This window comes from Manihot esculenta, chromosome 18, assembly GCF_001659605.2.
Source record: "Manihot esculenta cultivar AM560-2 chromosome 18, M.esculenta_v8, whole genome shotgun sequence".
Lineage (NCBI taxonomy): Eukaryota > Viridiplantae > Streptophyta > Magnoliopsida > Malpighiales > Euphorbiaceae > Manihot > Manihot esculenta.
The window spans coordinates 5,008,000-5,026,551 of NC_035178.2; the positions used below are offsets into that span (position 1 = coordinate 5,008,000).

The 18,552-nt window shown below is 35.9% G+C and overlaps 1 protein-coding gene across 6 annotated transcripts in view; it reads right to left on the reverse strand.

The window, feature by feature from the left end:
* The window catches only part of LOC110606349 (BEACH domain-containing protein B), a 43,031-nt gene that overhangs the window by 20,674 nt on the left and 3,805 nt on the right, over window positions 1-18,552 (reverse strand). For 5 of the 6 annotated variants that reach the window (XM_021745112.2, XM_021745111.2, XM_021745113.2 and 2 more), the window contains 18 exons: window positions 18,024-18,200; window positions 17,452-17,760; window positions 16,493-16,715; window positions 14,672-14,740; window positions 13,929-14,378; window positions 13,441-13,765; window positions 12,322-12,771; window positions 12,072-12,230; window positions 11,805-11,954; window positions 9,574-9,729; window positions 9,383-9,424; window positions 8,867-9,211; window positions 4,048-4,221; window positions 3,716-3,876; window positions 3,281-3,596; window positions 2,759-3,197; window positions 2,262-2,598; window positions 525-713 (listed from right to left, as the gene is read on the reverse strand). In XM_021745112.2, coding sequence (XP_021600804.2) covers window positions 525-713; window positions 2,262-2,598; window positions 2,759-3,197; window positions 3,281-3,596; window positions 3,716-3,876; window positions 4,048-4,221; window positions 8,867-9,211; window positions 9,383-9,424; window positions 9,574-9,729; window positions 11,805-11,954; window positions 12,072-12,230; window positions 12,322-12,771; window positions 13,441-13,765; window positions 13,929-14,378; window positions 14,672-14,740; window positions 16,493-16,715; window positions 17,452-17,760; window positions 18,024-18,200 — 4,471 coding nt within the window. Of the gene's footprint in view, window positions 1-524; window positions 714-2,261; window positions 2,599-2,758; window positions 3,198-3,280; window positions 3,597-3,715; window positions 3,877-4,047; window positions 4,222-8,866; window positions 9,212-9,382; window positions 9,425-9,573; window positions 9,730-11,804; window positions 11,955-12,071; window positions 12,231-12,321; window positions 12,772-13,440; window positions 13,766-13,928; window positions 14,379-14,671; window positions 14,741-16,492; window positions 16,716-17,446; window positions 17,761-18,023; window positions 18,201-18,552 lie in introns of those variants that run through there. The other variant, XM_021745115.2, reaches the window with a different exon arrangement.

An 18,552-nucleotide genomic window follows, 5' to 3' on the forward strand; every position in this document is an offset into this window, starting at 1 on the left:
TGCCTAGTCTCCTTTTACCATATTGTTAAAGTTACAATAATAGAAGAGAGAAGAAAATAATAAGAGAAGATTTATGCATCCACCTATGAGAGCCTACATCCATGAATACAAAGCTTTAGGAGGCTACATCTTTATTTAATTATATTTCGTGTTGCATGACACATTAGCTTCCTTATTTATGAAGAAGACCTAAACATACGGCAAAACACCACAAATTAAGGGATTCTCCAATTATAGAGGAGAACATAAAACCCCCTGTGGTGTGTGTGTGTTTGTGTATATACACATTGACTCTCCAATACATATCAACAGAAACGTGAAAATGCCAGTTCAATTAACCATCTGCACACCAAGAAGTCAATGTCACTTTTTTAGTCCACTTCTAAACCAAGCATAAAACCATTAGTCAACTGAGTCATTGTCACAACTCATTGTCTATAAAGCTATAAGTAGATGACATGCTAGATTCTGCAGTTCAATAAAGCAGATGTGATGCTAGTATCGCGAATTAAAGTAAGGCATACCTCTGAAGAAGATTGACAAAAATGTGACAACCACCAATCACATTGACTTGCTCAAGGAAAGCAATAAGCAGAGGTTTTTGAGAAAGAGCACGTATGACCATGTGCAGGACATCCTCAATGCATGTCATATCCTGGCTTGTCTCAAAAAAGGCTATCAAAGCTTTTATATCTGCTGCAGAAATGCTTTGCCTGCATATCTCAGACATTAATATTAGAATTACTAAGGAAAAGACATGATCAAGACCAAAAAAAAAGTGCTCATTAGCTTAATATATGAAGTCCTTTGATATTTAAATCAGAGACCAAATATTTCAAATATTGCTCAAGTTTGTGATGGGTGACTTGATGGATGGTGTAAGCCATAAGCCCCTTTGCATAACCCAGCACTGAAAGAAGAAAACTTTGGAAATGACAAAAGAGTACATCAAGTTTTTTTTTTTTTGAAAGAAAAACAAAGTTATGCTATGTCAACCAAAACATTACATGTCCTTAATATTCTTGATTTGGAAACATAATATTCTGAAATTGATTGTTGGATATTTAAAACAAAAAATATCAAATTAAACTAAAGAAGGTGATCCAAACAAAAACAAATACACAAATATCAGGAAAACACATATAACATAATACAAATAGAAAGCAAATAATAAATAATTTGAAATACAGACTGCCAAAAGCCTTACAAAGATTGGAAGCATATAGGGGGTGAACTGACGACCGTTATTAAAGCACCATGAAACAAAGAAAAAGAAAAAAGAAACATTCAAATGCAGAAACACAATAACAACAACAGTTGTGCCTCTTACCAATAACCACTCACTGTCATTTGATATCTATTTGAAATTAATTTTTGGTGTCTGCTCCTGTATGAATTCTCATTTGTGTTTTCTAGTGAAAAAAGTATGATTTCTTCTGAAGAAGTGTCCCCTTTGGGATTTGGGACCTGTACTTGCTGTTTGAACAAGATACTTGACACAAGATTGGTTTTAAAAATAACTGAAACTGAATGGCAAAATTATCCACGTAGCCAACTAGTTTGGGAGTAAGGCTTAGCCATTGTCATGGTTGAGAAAAGATATTTACATGTCTCACATTCATTGACATGCACAAAAATATGAACCATTTCACTTGGACAATGTACTACTACTGAAAAGATTAGGAATTAAATACAAAATGTCTTGTTTCATGATGATAAAAAAATTATATTTGGCTAGAATCATCAAAATAAATAGGGAAAAAGAATTATCAGTTAAGATGTTAAAATAGGAATAAATAGGAGAAAAAAATAGCTGATTATAATGTTAAATAATAAATTTTATTTACTTGTGCACACAAAGAAAAGATTATATAAATACATTTCATGCTGTGAAGTGTTCAGAAAAATAGTGAAGAAAAATGGAAGAAAGAGAGGAGAGAAGGGCAGAACACAAAAGACTACATTTATATTAACTTGTTATGTTTCATTCGAATTACATAGAACTCCATATTTATAACGGAAGATAGACAATACATATGGAATGCTATCAATAAATGATAAACCACTTCCAAGATTTTACTAATCAATCTCATGATTTTCTCATAACCATGAGATTCTTCAATAAGACATGTCCCATTCATTAAGGGAAAATCTCACATGTGTTCAACATCATTATATTTCAGGTAAAATATATTTAAAAAAATGGAGCAGACATATGAAAAAGATTGAAATAAAAAATCTCATAAGTGACTGAACTATACCTGAGGCTCATTTCACCGAGACTCAATAGAAGAAGACGAATTTTGTGTATTTCTTCTTTATTAGGTCTCTCTCCAATAACTTGTTTGGTAATGGGATGAAGAAGAGGCTTGCTTCCAATAGTAAATCGAGATTTTGTACTATCCCAATAAAATTGGCGAATTACATCAATAACACGTGGAAGCCGACACAAACTCGAGAGCAACCTCGGATCATTATCAAATTGCTGTATAAGAAACATGTACAGTTCACGCTGCACCTTGTATGCCGTGTAGACCCATATGAAAGGATTAAGAAAAATGCTAGATATAGCATCTTTTACAAGTATCTCTGCCAAACCTGAGCAGAAGCAAAAATCAAAGAGCATTATCACTTAAGCCAATACAAATTTAAATAGCACAAAGGCAGATAAAGGATTGAAGAATATAGTCAAAGACATGAACATAAATGCTTCCCAAATAAATGCTCTCTAAAGAGACATTGGAGGTGTCAGACGTACCACCATTTGCAGCAACATTAAACAGATGTTTCAAGGCAGAAAGTGTTTCCAAATTAAGTTGTTCAGGTGGTACAGATTGCAACAAAAATCCCAGTATTGAAAATCCAGAAAGAAGATGCATTTGTTGTTGATTTGCTAAATTCTCATCCAAAACAGAAGCTATAAGCTTGATGACCTCAGCTGTCAGATGTTCTTTTGTGATAGGCGTGAGTAATGTGTACTCAAAGGATCCACTTTCTTCATTTTCATACCTATCAGATTGCGCAATGAGGGGGAAAAAGACAGACACGCCTCCAACACAGTAAATTATCTGTTGCAGCAAGCGTCGCGAACATAATTCTGTACCAACCATAGCAATTGCCTCAAAATCAAATGACTTCTTATCGGATGCATGATCTAACACAGGTGAAACGTTGAACAATTTCTTTCCATGATTCGCCTGAAAGAGGAGACCAACCATGCTAAGTTTGGCTAAATAACATTGCATGCTTTAAAAAAATAGTGTTTTAACAAAGGGAAAACCTGTGCACTTAATCCAAAGACAATTTTTGATGCCAGACCATCTTTAACATCAAGAATTCCACTGGGCACTGGGTTATCACAAAATGGTGCAGATTGATTATCAAGGAATGAGTACATGTAGCTTGGCCCTAACGAATAGATACCCTGGACATGCTCAGAAGAAATAGCATCACAAAATAAATAAACAGGACCAATCTGACCATGGAAGGAGAAAATTTCTTGCACCGAGTCCAGAAAACCATCTTCTTCGCTCCGAGGCAAATTTATTTTTGTACCAATTCTACATTTCGTCAGTAGTTCAGTAATTTTTGCATATCTGAACACAAAAATTCCATGTAATGTAATATATTCATTTAGTTATTCATATGCATTAAACACTTAAACATCCACATTAAAAAGTACTATTATAAGGAAATAGTGGAGACCAAATCTAACCTGCATCTCTCTGATGATACAAGATCACCATCTACATAGCATTTTAACAGGCTACCTCCAGAAAAGGCCCTTCCAATGCTGTGAGTTATACAAAGAAAATGCCACTTCTTTCTGGCCAAGTTGATATGAAGTTGAACATAATGCCGCTTCAGATTGTTTGACTGCCAAAAACATGAGAAGTATAACATCACAGACAAATGACAATAGTGGTTACTGCAAAATAGTGCACAAAGAATGCCAAAACAAACTAATGAAACCAAGCACAAATATTTGAAGTTTTTCAATTTAAAATTCACAATCAGATACATCCTCATTCACTTGGAAAAGCTCACCTCAAAAATAAGCCTATCATTTCCAAGTACTGCTGAGCATCCTTTTCCATTTTCAGTTAGGAAACTGAAAAGGCCCATTGCCCCATTTCTTGGGAAGCTTTCCACCCTAAGCCAACATGAAAAAGAAAAACCCTTATTGAGAGGCCACTGGACAGGCGTTTTAATTGTGATCCCCTACAATAAAACAAAACAATACATTAGCATTTGGAAGAAATAGGGGCCATCTATTAATATGAAAAAGACAATAGATAATTTCATATTTCATGCCAGAAGATGCTGTAATAGAGAACAATAAGAATAAAATGAAATGACACAAAATACAAGATCGGCATTAATCCAATCCCATATGCCGAGTATGTATTATTAGTAAAATTTTACAATGAAAATAACATCAATAACATGAATTCACCTATAGTTCAAAAAATATTAGGAAGGCAATTGGCCCAGAAAAGAGAACAATGTTCAACTTCAAATACATTAGTTTACTTAATCTTCAGTACAGCAGTGTGTATTTTACAAGAATCATCACAGATATCAGGTAGAGAAATAAGAAAACATTGAAATAAAGAAGCAGAGTTCACTTTCATAAGACCTCCACAACAATAAAATAGCAGAAACCACAGAAAGAAAAGGATTGCCATTAGCTTAAATTTAATATAGTTGACTTATTTGCTGATCCTAGCTGATTCTAGGGATATGATTTGATCTGATTAGGATCCTTAATTATCTCTGTAATTATTATTTGATTATTTGCTTCCAGTTTAGATATAATTCTTTGTGTATAAATAGTCATATACACCAATTGTAAAGGTTAAGAGTGAAATACAAGAATACTCAAAATTTTTCCAAAATTTTTCATGGTATCAGAGTCTTTTCCTGATTTTAGGGTCCAAATTCAATTTTTCTTCTTTAGGGTTTCAAAACCCTAGATCTACCTTTTTTGGTACTAGTCCATCTAGGAGCCTTTCCTCCTCTCACAGCCGGCACCAGGAGAATTGTTGGACCGTCACCGACCGATCACCTAGCTCCGACACCAGAAAAGCCCGTGCGTGAGGCTCATGCGCCTCCCCTTCCCAGCGCGTGACCCATCGCTTGACACTACTTCGCCGCTCCGATCACTCCGGCGACGATTCCAACCATATCTCTAGCCTTCCCGTGCTGCTACCCGATTTCTTGGTGAATCGATTGGGCTCTCTTGTGTGTACAACCTTAGATACCTCTTTCACGGTTCATAAATCTTTACCATAGTAGAAGGTAAAAGGGTCTCGATTCCTAACTCTGATAATATTTCCTTGCAAATTAGTCCCATAAAACTTGATGGAACCAATTATCTCGCTTGGTCAAGGTCTTATTTGTTGTTTCTCAAGGCTAGAGGACTGCAGGGGTAATAAAAAGCAACCAGATAACAGTGATCTAAATTTTCCTCAATGGGACTTGTATAATTGTCTTGTTATGACATAGTTACTTAACTCTATGCAACCTCATATCTCTAAATCCTATTTGTTAATTGATACTACTGCAAAAATATGGTTCAACTAGAGAGTTTGAATTCTAGTAAACAGGGGGAGATGTCCAATCAGGGAGAAAGAATTGGTCATTTGAACAAGCTAGATTTGAGAAGATATTCGAGAAGAGATAAGGCAGAAGAAGCCATTATGCAATCTACTCAGAATCAACAATCTTCTTCTGGTGAGTTGCCCAGTCAAGAATCTTCTTCTGGTGAGTTACCCACAACTATTGAATGCTCCAATGACTTAGATAAACCTATTGCACAAAGAAAATTAGTCAGATCTTGTATTAAACATCCTATTTCTAACTTTGTTTCTTATGAATCCTTTTCTCCTTCTTATAGAGCCTTTGCCTTATCTATTTCCTCTGTATCTACTCCACAGGATTGGAAGAAAGCTCTTGCAGATCCTAAATGGAAGGAAGCAATGATTGAAGAGATGAAAGCATTGGCTAAAAATGAAACCTGGGAGCTTGTCACTCTCCCACCTAGGAAGAAACTCGTTGGCTGTAAGTGGGTATTCACAGTGAAACACCACGCTGATGGCACAACTGAACGATTTAAGGCCAGATTGATTGCTAAAGAATTCACCCAAACCTATGGAGTGAATTACCGAGAGACATTTGCCCCAGTTGCAAAAAATGAACTCAATCAGAGTTCTGTTATCTTGCGCACCAACTTGGACCGGGACTTGCAATAGTTTGATGTGAAGAATGTTTCCTCCATGGAGATTTAGAGAAAGATGTGTTCATGAAAATTTCTCTTGGGTTCGCTGATGAGAAGACACAAGAAAAGTTATGCAGATTAAAAAAGGCTTTGTATGGGCTAAAACAATCTCTCCGAGCTTGGTTTGACAGGTTTAGCAGAGCCATGATGTTCTTTGATTGCTGTTAAATTTGAACCAGGCCTAATTCACCCTAAAAGCTAGCTCAATGGGGAGGAGTGCCTATGGCCCATATAAGGGGCACATTACCCCTTTCCACAACCGATTTGGGATTCAACACACCCCCTCAGGCCCAGAATTTTGCTGGTGGGTGATATTTTTATAGGAGGCCCAACATCGGATGGGGAGGCTCTGATACCATGTTAAATTTGGGTCAGGCCTAACTCACCCCAAAAGCTAGCTCAAGGGGGAAGAGTGCCTATGACCCATATAAGGGACACATTACTCCTTTCCACAATCGATGTGGGATTCAACAGTTACCAAGAAAGCAATGTTGATCACACTTTGTTTATCAACCATTACAAGGGTAAGACCACCCTTCTTATTGTGTATGTTGATGATATAGTAGTGACAGGTGATGACAAAGAAGAAATGGCTCAACTAAGGAGGTTGTTGGCTTAGGAATTTGAAATCAAAGATCTAGGAAAACTGCAATATTTCTTAGGTATCGAGGTGGCTAGATCAAAAAAAGGAATTTTCATCTCCCAAAAAAATACATTCTAGATCTTTTGGAAAAAACTGGTATGATGGAGTGTAAACTAGTAGAATCTCCCATTGGAAGTAATCACAAGCTGAAAGCAGGAATTGGTGAGTCCGTGGATATTGGAAGATATCAGAGATTGGTAGGAAGGTTGATTTATCTCTTACACACTCGATCGGGTATAGTCTATGCTATTCGCTTAGTCAGCCAATTCATGCATGACCCTCGCAAGACTCGTATGCAGACTGTACTTTGCATCTTGAGATACCTAAAGTTTGCGCCAGAGAAAAGGCTTCTTTACTCCAAACATGGTCACCTCCGAGTTGAAGTTTTTACAGATGCAGATTGGGCAAGATCTCTCGATGAGAGGAGATCTACCTCTGGCTACTGCACAGTTGTGGGAAGGAACCTTGTCACCTAGAGAAGCAAAAAACAAAGTGTTGTTACTCGATCAAGTGCTGAAGCAGAATAAAAAGCAATGGCTCAAGGTGTGTGTGAACTCTTATGGTTGCAGAAGTCATTGGAAGAGTTGAGATTGCCCGAGAGAGACAAGATAACTTTGTATTGTGACAATAAAGCTGCTATAGGTATAGCGCAAAATCCAGTCCAACATGACCGGACGAAACATATTGAAATTGATCGGCACTTCATTAAAGAAAAATTAACAGACGGTGTCTTGAGCATAGTTCATGTGACTTCTACTGGGCAACTTGCGAACTTATTTACTAAACGGCTCAACAACAAGATCTACCATAATATGATTTGCAAGTTGGGCATGTGCAACTTTTTTTCTCCAACTTGAGGGGGAGTATTGACTTATTTGCTAATCCTAGCTGATTCTAGGGATATGATTTGATCTGATTAGGATCCTTAATTATCTCTATAATTATTATTTGATTATTTGCTTCCTGTTTAGATATAATTCTTTGTGTATAAATAGTCATGTAGACCAATTGTAAAGATTAAGAGTGAAATATAAGAATACTCAAAATTTTTCCAAAATTCTTCAAATATAAAAAGGGAAAAAAACCAACAAGACTTATTCTCATCCTTGTTTTTCCATTAACAAACCAAGAAGAAAGTAATATTCAATAATACATGCACCTATAACTACATCAAACACTACTATGATGACTCGATACATGTAAGATTCTGCAATGCCAAAAGAAACATTGCGAACAACAGTCAGTATTCTAGAAAAGGCAGTACAAGCAAGAGTATGCACAGTGCACAAATATTTGCATAGTTTGGTGTAACTTTTCCACAATAATACTAAAAGATTCAGAAGGATTAAAACAATTTGCATCTTTTGATGGGTAACTTTTCCACAATAAATTAAAAGAGCCCCAAGGATTAAAAATCACTCACATGAATTCTTTGAAAATAAATTAAAATATGATATCTCTTTTGATGAGAAATACTATAAATTTTCAATAGAAAAGAGGGAAGAAGTTGTTGGGGGGGGGGGGGGGTATTTAATCCGTGTATGTAAGAAAAAATAACTGAAAAGATTGATAACAAAACAAAAGTTAGAATTTATAAAGCTTAAAAAAGACTGAAACACAAATGAGCAAATAGGTTCCTTAAAGGACAAAAGCCCTGAGGTCAAAAACTATTTATTGTTATGCACAAAGGTGCAACTCTTCAGGCATAACATGGTTGCACATATCTAGACCCACCATCCAGCTAACTTGACCCATAGCAAAAAGCACTCTCATCTTAAAAATTTAACATAAATAAAGTTCCACAGAAAGCAAGAATAAGCCACATAATATGCACTAACACTTCAACATGAGGCATAAACCTAAGAGAAGCTATCATTCAAAATCAGTCTTTGAGCTAGAGGATACTTTCTTCAAGTAGTTTCCAGGAAACTGCGTACACTCACAGAATCTCTCCCATTGAGGTCAAAAAAGGCAGTAGGTCCCTTCTCATTTAACATTGACAACACAGTGGTCAACAACAGTGAGCAATACTGCTGCCGACTTCCCACTTTCTCACTTCGGAGGAGAGCAAAGATTTTACGAATATCCTTCCCAGATATGCTATGCCCACCAATAACCTGAATCAATTGTGCAATTTTCAAAATGACACTATCATTATCTTCTTCAGCAAACCAATCAAGAAGAAAATTAAGCATCCCTGCTCTGAAGCATGACGCTCGATTGGAAATGGAATCTCGGAGCAGCTGCAGAAACAGATTGAGCCCATTGTTCTGCAAGGAGTCACTGCTCTGCCCAATCACAAAATAGCAAGTAATAAAATAGAATGGAATTGTTGTGACGTAATTGCAGAGAGAGAGGGAAATAGATAATGGTAGTAAAGAGAAAGAGAGAGAGAGAAGGGGAAAAAAAAAGGAAGTGTGATCAAACATAGAGAGTTGGGGGGGGGATGAATTACCAACCTTCTGCAAGACGCTCAGATAAAGTATGATCACATCTTCATTCTGAACCAGAACAAGGGGAAAAATAATGAGAAGCACTATTCATTTAGTTAAAGTGTTGCAGATATATAAAGTGTTTGATCAACAAAGAAATAAGTGCAATCCAATTCAGATAACAATTACTCCAGATATCTTCAAGGTAAGGATGTCACCTTTATGAGAGGGTTCGCTTTTATATCAAACTTTCCATCAACAAGCATATCCAGAAGCGCAGTTAAAAGTGCTTCACTCGGCCTCCATTGACAAAAGTCCAGCAGCAAACGCTGAATTGTCTGATAGCCCTTGCCCACTAGAGCTCTAAATGACGCCTAGAAAATAATGGCTCAAGAAGTTTGAAAATAAGATAGATGTGCATTCAAAACTTTAATGTGAGAGAGAGGGAGTACTTGTACAAAAGCATACATGCCTGAATTTACAATGACAAATGTAGCAGGACAATTTAACATACACCAGAAATAATATTTAGCAGAAATAAAGAGGCATAAGTTGACAAACTACCTTATAGTAATTAAATTAGTTGTACAAAATAATCACCAAAAAATTTGTTTTCCCCCTTCATTGTTATTTATAAGCAAAATATTAACAACAACAAATGACTTGTATAAACTCGACTTTCAGTGACAAATAACTACTGAAACCAAGAATGTAAATCAAATAACAGATGACATTGAGACCTACAAATACTGAAAGACCTAAACTGCTTAGGAATCTCAAACCCTATCAAAATTCCCAAACAATTTAAACATCTAGTGCTCAGCACCAGTTTGTGTTTTCCCATAACCTTCTCTTTCCTTTCAACTTGCATCATACTTCTGCAGTTGTGACTCTGCACTGCCCATAAAGCCATCCTCCTGGACCTTCTCATCTAGTCGTAGCTATGTCAAACACTAATAACGGAGTGCCAAATGGTAAACAGAAGTACTGTTCAGACCCAAGAATATCAGCGCCAGCCCCTCCTATATCTTTGATAACACAACTACACAGACATATGTATCTATGCAAATAGACAAATTCTCACTCTGTAATGGTTTTAAATAACGTAACAGTCGTTATTTAAAGGTTTTGAGGGGTTAAAAACCCGTTACCCCAATAGTTAAAGGCACCCCGTAAGTTGTATGGGTAACGGCTGTTACCACCATTACGTTACCACCCAATGTAATGGTTTTTATCATATTCTCTCAAAATTGTACTCAAATTTCTCCTTCCAGTTCTACAAATCTCTCCTTTTAAGCTAACAATCATAATAAATATCTCTATTCCACAGCTGATTCTTATAATAGGTGAGTCTTTTTTCTGTGCTTGCTAATTCCTTTCATTAGTTGTCGTTTTTATTAAAATACATTATTAATTATAAAATAACATCAAATAAACATTTCAGCTTCACTTTAAATTAATAGTAAGTTTAAAACTTAATTCATTGTAAATTTAATACTTATCTTAGTTATAGTACAACATATTTTTTAATATGTAAGTTGAACAAATTGAAAAAGATATTTTGAAATTTTTCTAGTAGAATCTGTTTTTAACAATTAAAAAATCAATTTGTCACTGTGTTAATATGGTTAGTTATATACTATGTACATAATTATTTTGAATATACCTTAATTAATGCTAATGTTGCTTAAGAAAGATAGACTTAATGTATTTATTTGATGTATTTATAATTATTATATAGTTGTGTATCTTAGTTCTACCTGTATCTACCAAAATCTACCTATTTCATGAAATTTGCAAATTTGTTTAAAAAATTTTGCATAGTGCTTGGCTGTTACTGTTATGTTACAGTCGTTATACGACTACTTCTGTTGCTCACAACCATGGCCATGAATGCAGCCGCAGCCACAATTTAAAACCAAGAGTCTCCACCTGAATATATACCAACATTTCTCAGCAGATTCCTAAGCATCAATTACAAGAGCCTTTGACATAGTATTAATCACGATTAAACTCAATGCGACCATTATATAGGTGGAATGAAGGAACAATACTTGTCCAGCAGATAAAACATGCTTTGGATTTAGCTTAGCAAGAGAAGACTCATAGAACAATCCAATAACAGATTTTGAAAACTAAAAAGCTTACATTTCATCAGGATAATATTTGAAATTTAAAGGCTTTTGTTATTCCCAATATATTACCTGAAAGAGATTTATAAGACAGGATTTACTTGATTAGTCAAATTTGGAGTTGCAGTTAGATGTAGGAACACAGATGAACTCTCATTCAGAATGCACTTATAATACACAGATTTTTTTTCGGTTATACAATTTGAGCTAAAGCCTCATATTTAAATCACCATTCAAATCTAACTGAATCCAAAAGAACAGAAATATAGATCAAGCTCCCAGTTACACATGCGAAGGAAACAAAAGAAAAGAATTACCTTTGAGCTGTCATTGCTTGCAAGGAGACAGGTAAGAGTCTGAAGGACGTTTAAAACCAAGTTCTCCCCACTTTCCTCATCAAGATTGCCATTTAGTAAAGAAACAACATGCAAAAAGCACTCACCATCACGAAACAAGGCCTGATAATACTGAAGGAAAGGGAAAGAACAGAAAAAGAAAAAATTGGTGAGCAATTATGAGTCCTCTCAAAACCAAACGGTCACAGGAACCTGAGAAGAAAAAAGGATCTAAGAGTAACAATTTACCTCAGAATCAGTCAGGAGCATCTCCCTCATTCCAACCAATAGATCAATAGACAGTTGTGCAAAACGCTTTTCCCTTTCCTTTATTTGAGTGAATGTTTCTAAATATTTTGAACATAATTGTAACTTTGCCTTTTGATCTTCTGCAGATGACGGTACTATCTGAAGGGAGGGAAAGGTAAAAGTTCAGACACCCTAACATTTGATAGCAACGGAAATTTATATATCAAGTTAAGACAAGTATACAAAATACCTTCATAAGGTCAAGAATGTGTCCAAGGACAACATTTCTCATGCCCTCTTCCCAAAATAAATCAAATAAACAATCAATACAAGTCGAATCATGCAACACAAAAGTTTTTGCATCTTCTGCTATTGAAAAAAATTCAGTGAAAAGACGCATGCATATTTCCATGCATTCAAGCCGGATCTGAGCCGGATCTGGCGAATCAGATGTCAAGCCACTACAAGGTTGAGGCACTTTCCCCAGAGAAGGGCTCGTCTTTCCAGACCTTCTTGACTCTTTTGCTTGGATGGAAGCAACTTTGAGCACACGAGGAACTGCACCAAGTGACTTAAAGGAAGCAACTGTCTTCTCAGATGAAAGCTGCAGTATTCGAAGTAGACTCTTTGCAAGGACACTGGAAATCTCAGGATGACAGGCACATTGTTCAAGGGCATCCAACAAACCAGACAACTCAGGCTGCAACAAATATGAAAAGTAAGGAAAATGCAGGACAACAACAACGTAGCTTTCAGTATAATCAGTTCAAACAGGCATTTTTCCCCTATTTCATTTTAAGAAGCACCAACAAGATGTGCACTCCTTTGTGGTCAACGCCAATAGAAAGGAATCACCAGCTGACCCAAACATCCAATACCAAAGCCTAACATTCAGAGAGCTCTAAAAAAGACATAAATAAAATATCATGACACTAACGGCCATATATAGATTGTCCTCATATCCAAGTAGCTAACAAATTTTACACAAAACAAACTGGCACATTTCACTATCCCTAATGACATTACAATCGAAAATAGGAACATAAGCATTTGCATGTCATATCTACTCTTCCTTTCCTTTCAACACCACTTCAAGAATATAAAGGTTGAGAAAACGGTGCAACAAATTCCATGAACAGAAAACATAGAACATGGCTTAAAGGTGGATTTGAAACAGAAAAAGATACGGTAGTATTCGATCTCCTCAAAAACAAAAGGTCACATACAAACTCAAAGAATAAGTTCGGGATCAAATTATCAAAACCCATATCCATGTCATCTGTATGCTACAGAAACAGAAAACTCCAAAAACTATCCAAAGAAAAAAAAATGTCTGCAAGAACATCAACAAGTGAATCAATGGACCTACCAAATTATGCACACTTCCATTACAAGTTGCTGCAAATTCTGAAAACGAAATTATTTCCATCTGAAGGATTTCAATGCCACTGGCCTTTGTTTGGCCATCAGTACTACTACAAGAAGCTGTTTCAAGCTTCTCCATAAATCCTCTGCTATCATTGCAATGCTCTCCAGAAATTTCTTCCGAACACAGTCCAAAATAGAAAAAATTCTCAGAGAAGAGAAGGTCCCATATCCCCTCTCCTCTAAATACTTCAAGCGATGCAGGTGATGAAGCAAGAACCTTCCTGAAGGCATCCAGAACAGAATGCTGCAGAACATTGACGAAGACCCTGCAGAACCCAGGAGGAATAAGCAAAATAAAAATATAACAAAGGAAAATAGAGGAAATAATACGAGGGAAAAACAAATGAATAGCTTGCTAGCAAATTTGGTTATTAATATCCTAAACCACCACAAAGGAGAAAAATACAGCATACAGTTTGAATCAATCACCTTAAATAGCTTGGCAACTCAGTTCGAACTGAACAAGCCTTGATACAAGGGAAGACTGTGACAAGAACCCTCATGGTCCACTTAATTGAAAGTTCACTATACAATGAAGAAATTGGCATGGTAATTCGACCAGTGCTTGCTGGGACGTGATGAGGTTTATTACTCTCTGGAGTGGCTATGAAAGAACAAAGTACCCTGCTCAACTTGTCAACATATTCATTCCAAAACTGAGAATATGAAGCACCAGCTGGAAAGGAAAAAGAAAGCTCCATCTTTACATGATTTTCACTCGAGTCAAAAACAGGCAATTGAATATCATCCTGGATAGACAAATCCTTGGTCTTCTGCCTGTACTCTTGAAGCATGAAGGCAAGCGAACAAAAGCTATTTGCAAATTTATGAATTCTTCCATTTTCACAAAGAAATTGCAAGTTGTTCAAATTACCAAAGCTGAAAACTTGTTAAGGGAAGTATCAGTTGTTAATTGTTAGCATATAAATTACAGCACAAGTATACTGGGACACAGATTAAAAACCTCCTAAGCCTTACATTTGAAAAGAGCAATTAACCAATTCAAAGCCCGACTGCCAGAGCACTTCTTGCACATTCATTGTCAGACCACATTGAAACTTCCTTTATTATGAAAAGAGTACAGCAGAACACACAAAATCATGTATAAAACTATAAATGTGTAGGAAGGTGAGCAACTTGAGTTCAAACACGGTGGACTGATTCAAGGATACACAGCCTCTCTCAGAACTGTCAAGGAAAGAATGTGAAGCTGAAAAATTTTCAGTAAAAGATTATCTTCTCTGCAGTAAAAATTTACCAAAATATTAGAGAATGCATGATAAAGAGTCTTATTGAAAAGTTAAAAGAAAAAAAATAAGTTTCCACTAGATAATAAATAAAAATATGGAAAAGAAATCATACTACTCATTATCAGATATCTTGCTATTGCATCTTAGGAAAAGAAATGATATAGTCAACACTTATATTTTTCAGCACCAAATCATACTAAGAGAAATGGTGTCAAGACATAAGCAACAGCTTAGATGCACAAAAATTAATGTCAGATGTTTAATGCAACAAACCATATTAAATTCAAGGACAGAGAAAGAGTAAGAGATTAATAAGGTAAAAGGCTCAGGACATCAACCAAAAACCATAACTCCTGCAATACCAGAACATTCAAAGTAAAATCACAAAAAGTTTTAGCTTCTCAACCCCCAACTCCTCCAACAGAAATAAACTTCGGCAAGCCTGCCCTGCTTCTAAAGCTAGGTCGGAGCCAAAGTTGTAAGCCATCCTTCTCAAGAACATAAAATTTAGTTCAGAGCACTCAAGAAGAGCAGATTCCAGAGATTTGGTAATGAGGAGGAGAAATATGAAAGAGAAACATCTCAATGAAGTAACAAGTTCACCAGTTGTAGTTGATGGCATAATGTGAGATGTTGTCCTCACAGACTGTATTGTCTAGACAATCCCTTCAAACTGGAGAACCAATATCAAATAGGCAATAAGAGAGGTACTGTACACCAGTAGGACATACTGAAACTGCTCAGAAAAGTTTTTGGCAAATAGTCAAATCCAGTACATGCACAGGCACAGCACCTTACAACCTCCCCCTGTATCCACTATCCATGAAATGGACCTCACAGGAGTTAGCTTTTTGAGACTATTAAGGTTTCCAACAAAGGAACAAGTCTGGTCATGTGATGTAGGAGCATAGATATGTAATTGACTCTACTAGGTCCACAGTCCACATTGCACTTTTATACACAAGGATCTTCACATGATAGTATGGGCTGTGAGAACATAGAAAGATCCACAGATACAACCAAAGACATTTTGATCAGAAGCAAACAGTGAAACCACAATGTAACACAATTTACCCTATGAATCATTGGACACCACATTAAACAAGGTAGGGTTGATGCTAGGTCAAATCTGAAAGAAAGTTCGAAGCAATGGAGATGTAACCAGTTCTGGAGTAAACCAAAGATTCATCAGAGGAAAGAAAGAGTTAAAACTCCGAACTAAGAGACTGTAGCTGAAGCAGAATAGTTCCTTGTGTGTGCTGCCTTAGGAAATGGGATAGAATAAGGCAAAGCAGTGAGTACGCTTACTGAAAAATCATGAATTCTTAATCCATATTATTCATGTCGTCAATTTTTTTTTGGTGGATGGAGTGTCAAAAATTAGATTAGGATGTGAACATATTGCCTAGACAGACAAGGAAACAGTGCGAGTGCCTCGACACTAAGTAATAAGGGGAAAAAAGCTAAATTAATCAGTTCTCTTTTACCTTAGAACTACACTGCCTACATGACCTTTTGTTGCATACAAAACGTCATAAAGCTATCATGATCATCATATTCAATAAAGATTCTTCCTGTTCATCAATGCTCCAAGCATAATATGCACTCATCTCATAAAACTATCATGATCCTCGTACTCAATAAAGATTCTCTTACGGTTCATATATACTCCTAGCACCACAATATGCAATCATCTCAGATTACTTAAGAAGTGCATGCAACTTGGGCAATTAATAAAATTACCTCTTCTCATCAACATAAAAGGCATTCTTCAAGAAAAGCACATTAACTGATGGAACTCCCAGTCCATCCAACAGAACTTCAAGCCCTCCAATACTTTTGAAATGATTTTGACCCCGTGGATTTTCAGATAATGCTAAATGAAGGGCCCTCATAGTTAAGTACTGAAGTGATACATCCATCAACTGTTCTTTCAAACTAAACCTTCTGATAACACGCAACAGCTCTGGAACACAAACAATTTCGGTGAATGAAAAATTGAATAACCAGGAATAGATATTTCATCAGAAATACCACTTTAACTTGGTATAAGAAATATGACATGTAAACTTGCCATCAGAAATCAGAATTGGCTGTGGATTTTATGTTTAACCCTCAAGGGAACTTAAATTAAGAGATAGAGATAAGCAGGAAGATAGTTTTAAGATTCAATTTTCTATCCCACAGCAATGCAGAAGCAGTAGAATCAAACAATCATCGAATATAATTAAAAAAACATACAACATACAGACTATAGTTGTCAACACTTGGTTATTTTTGGTGCCAATTCCAACACAGTTGTAATGTATGTTGAATGACATGAAATGTTTCGCAAAAGAAAGGACTCAAATATTTGATTGCAAGTGGCAGCAACATGACTCAAGGCCAACAATGACTATAAACTAAGCTCTTCAGTCTCTGCTCAACAAGATAAAGAACTAAATTAACATAAGTGACGCTCATGGTATTTATGGCCACATAACAAGGAGCACTCTTGAAGATAATGTAGTTATATCTTAAGATAGATTTAGAATATGATTTATTCATCATAGCTGCAAGAAAATGCAAGGATCACATTTTTCACTCTTCAGTATAACCACAAAAATTTTACAGCAATTCAAATGTGTTAGGTACAACTATCCTACATGCTCTGACAAGTCATGCTTCAACATGCATAAAGAACTTAGAAGTGCCTACCTTACCTACTAACCAATTGAGGCCACCTGCTTCCATCACTGATACAACTGCCTTTTGATGCCAATATAGCCTTGTTTCAGTAGGAATCTTTAAACTAGTAGAAGAGTCAATTGAAGATGCAAACCACCCTGAGGAAGAAAATTCTACAGAACCTCTATACAACTGAGCTGTGTTCAGATCAATAAAGCCACATATTATTGACACCACATAAGTAAGTATTTTTTGCAAAAGTTGCGCCTTCTCTACAATAAGGTTAGGTAAACTCTCATCACCAGATAGAGCACCCGTTAATGATTTGAATTGGACAACGCAACCTGTAAAAAATGGAAAGCATGTCCACAATATCCAGAGAACCAGTTAATATAACATACTAAAAGAATATATTAGGGGGGAAAACAACCTTTAAAAAGTCATATAACAAGAAATTTAGCTCAAAGACATCATGTTATAGGAAGTTCATCACTCGTAGTGTTAGAAAAACTACCAAGGCAAACAAATCTTGCACCAACTAGATGTCAAAACAACTAGTATCGACATTCAAAAAGAAACTGCAGACAGATGATAACATTAAGAATACCTTTCATTAGTGCAGTTAACTTTTGAATCCCACCATAGTAGCCAAAAACTTTGCAATTATGCATTGAACGTGTTATTACTGTTAAAACATCCAATACTTGCAACCCTTCAGATGGGAGAGCCAAGCTTGTGGAAGTCTCTGATAAGTCTGTTTTGGAGGGCACCATAGTGATATTTACTGGAACAAAGTGAAGAGGACATTAAAACAATACGCATATGCAAATAAAAGCAAAATAGGGTCAAATAAGATCAACAAGTAATACAATAAAAAGAAAGTAACTAATTATGTAATCAGAAATACTTACTCTTGCTGGGTATCAAACAAACAATAAATCACGTACTATACTTGCAAAATATCCTATCTAGAAAAAAGCATTGTAATGTGTATTAGACAAACCAAAAGGGGTTCAATAGGCTGGACTAATTTAGGTAAATTGGATTGAAGTATTTTGAATTAACACAAAAACCATGCATTTCATACAAAATGAAAAAAAAATCCAATTAATCATGAAAGAACGGACTACCTTTAG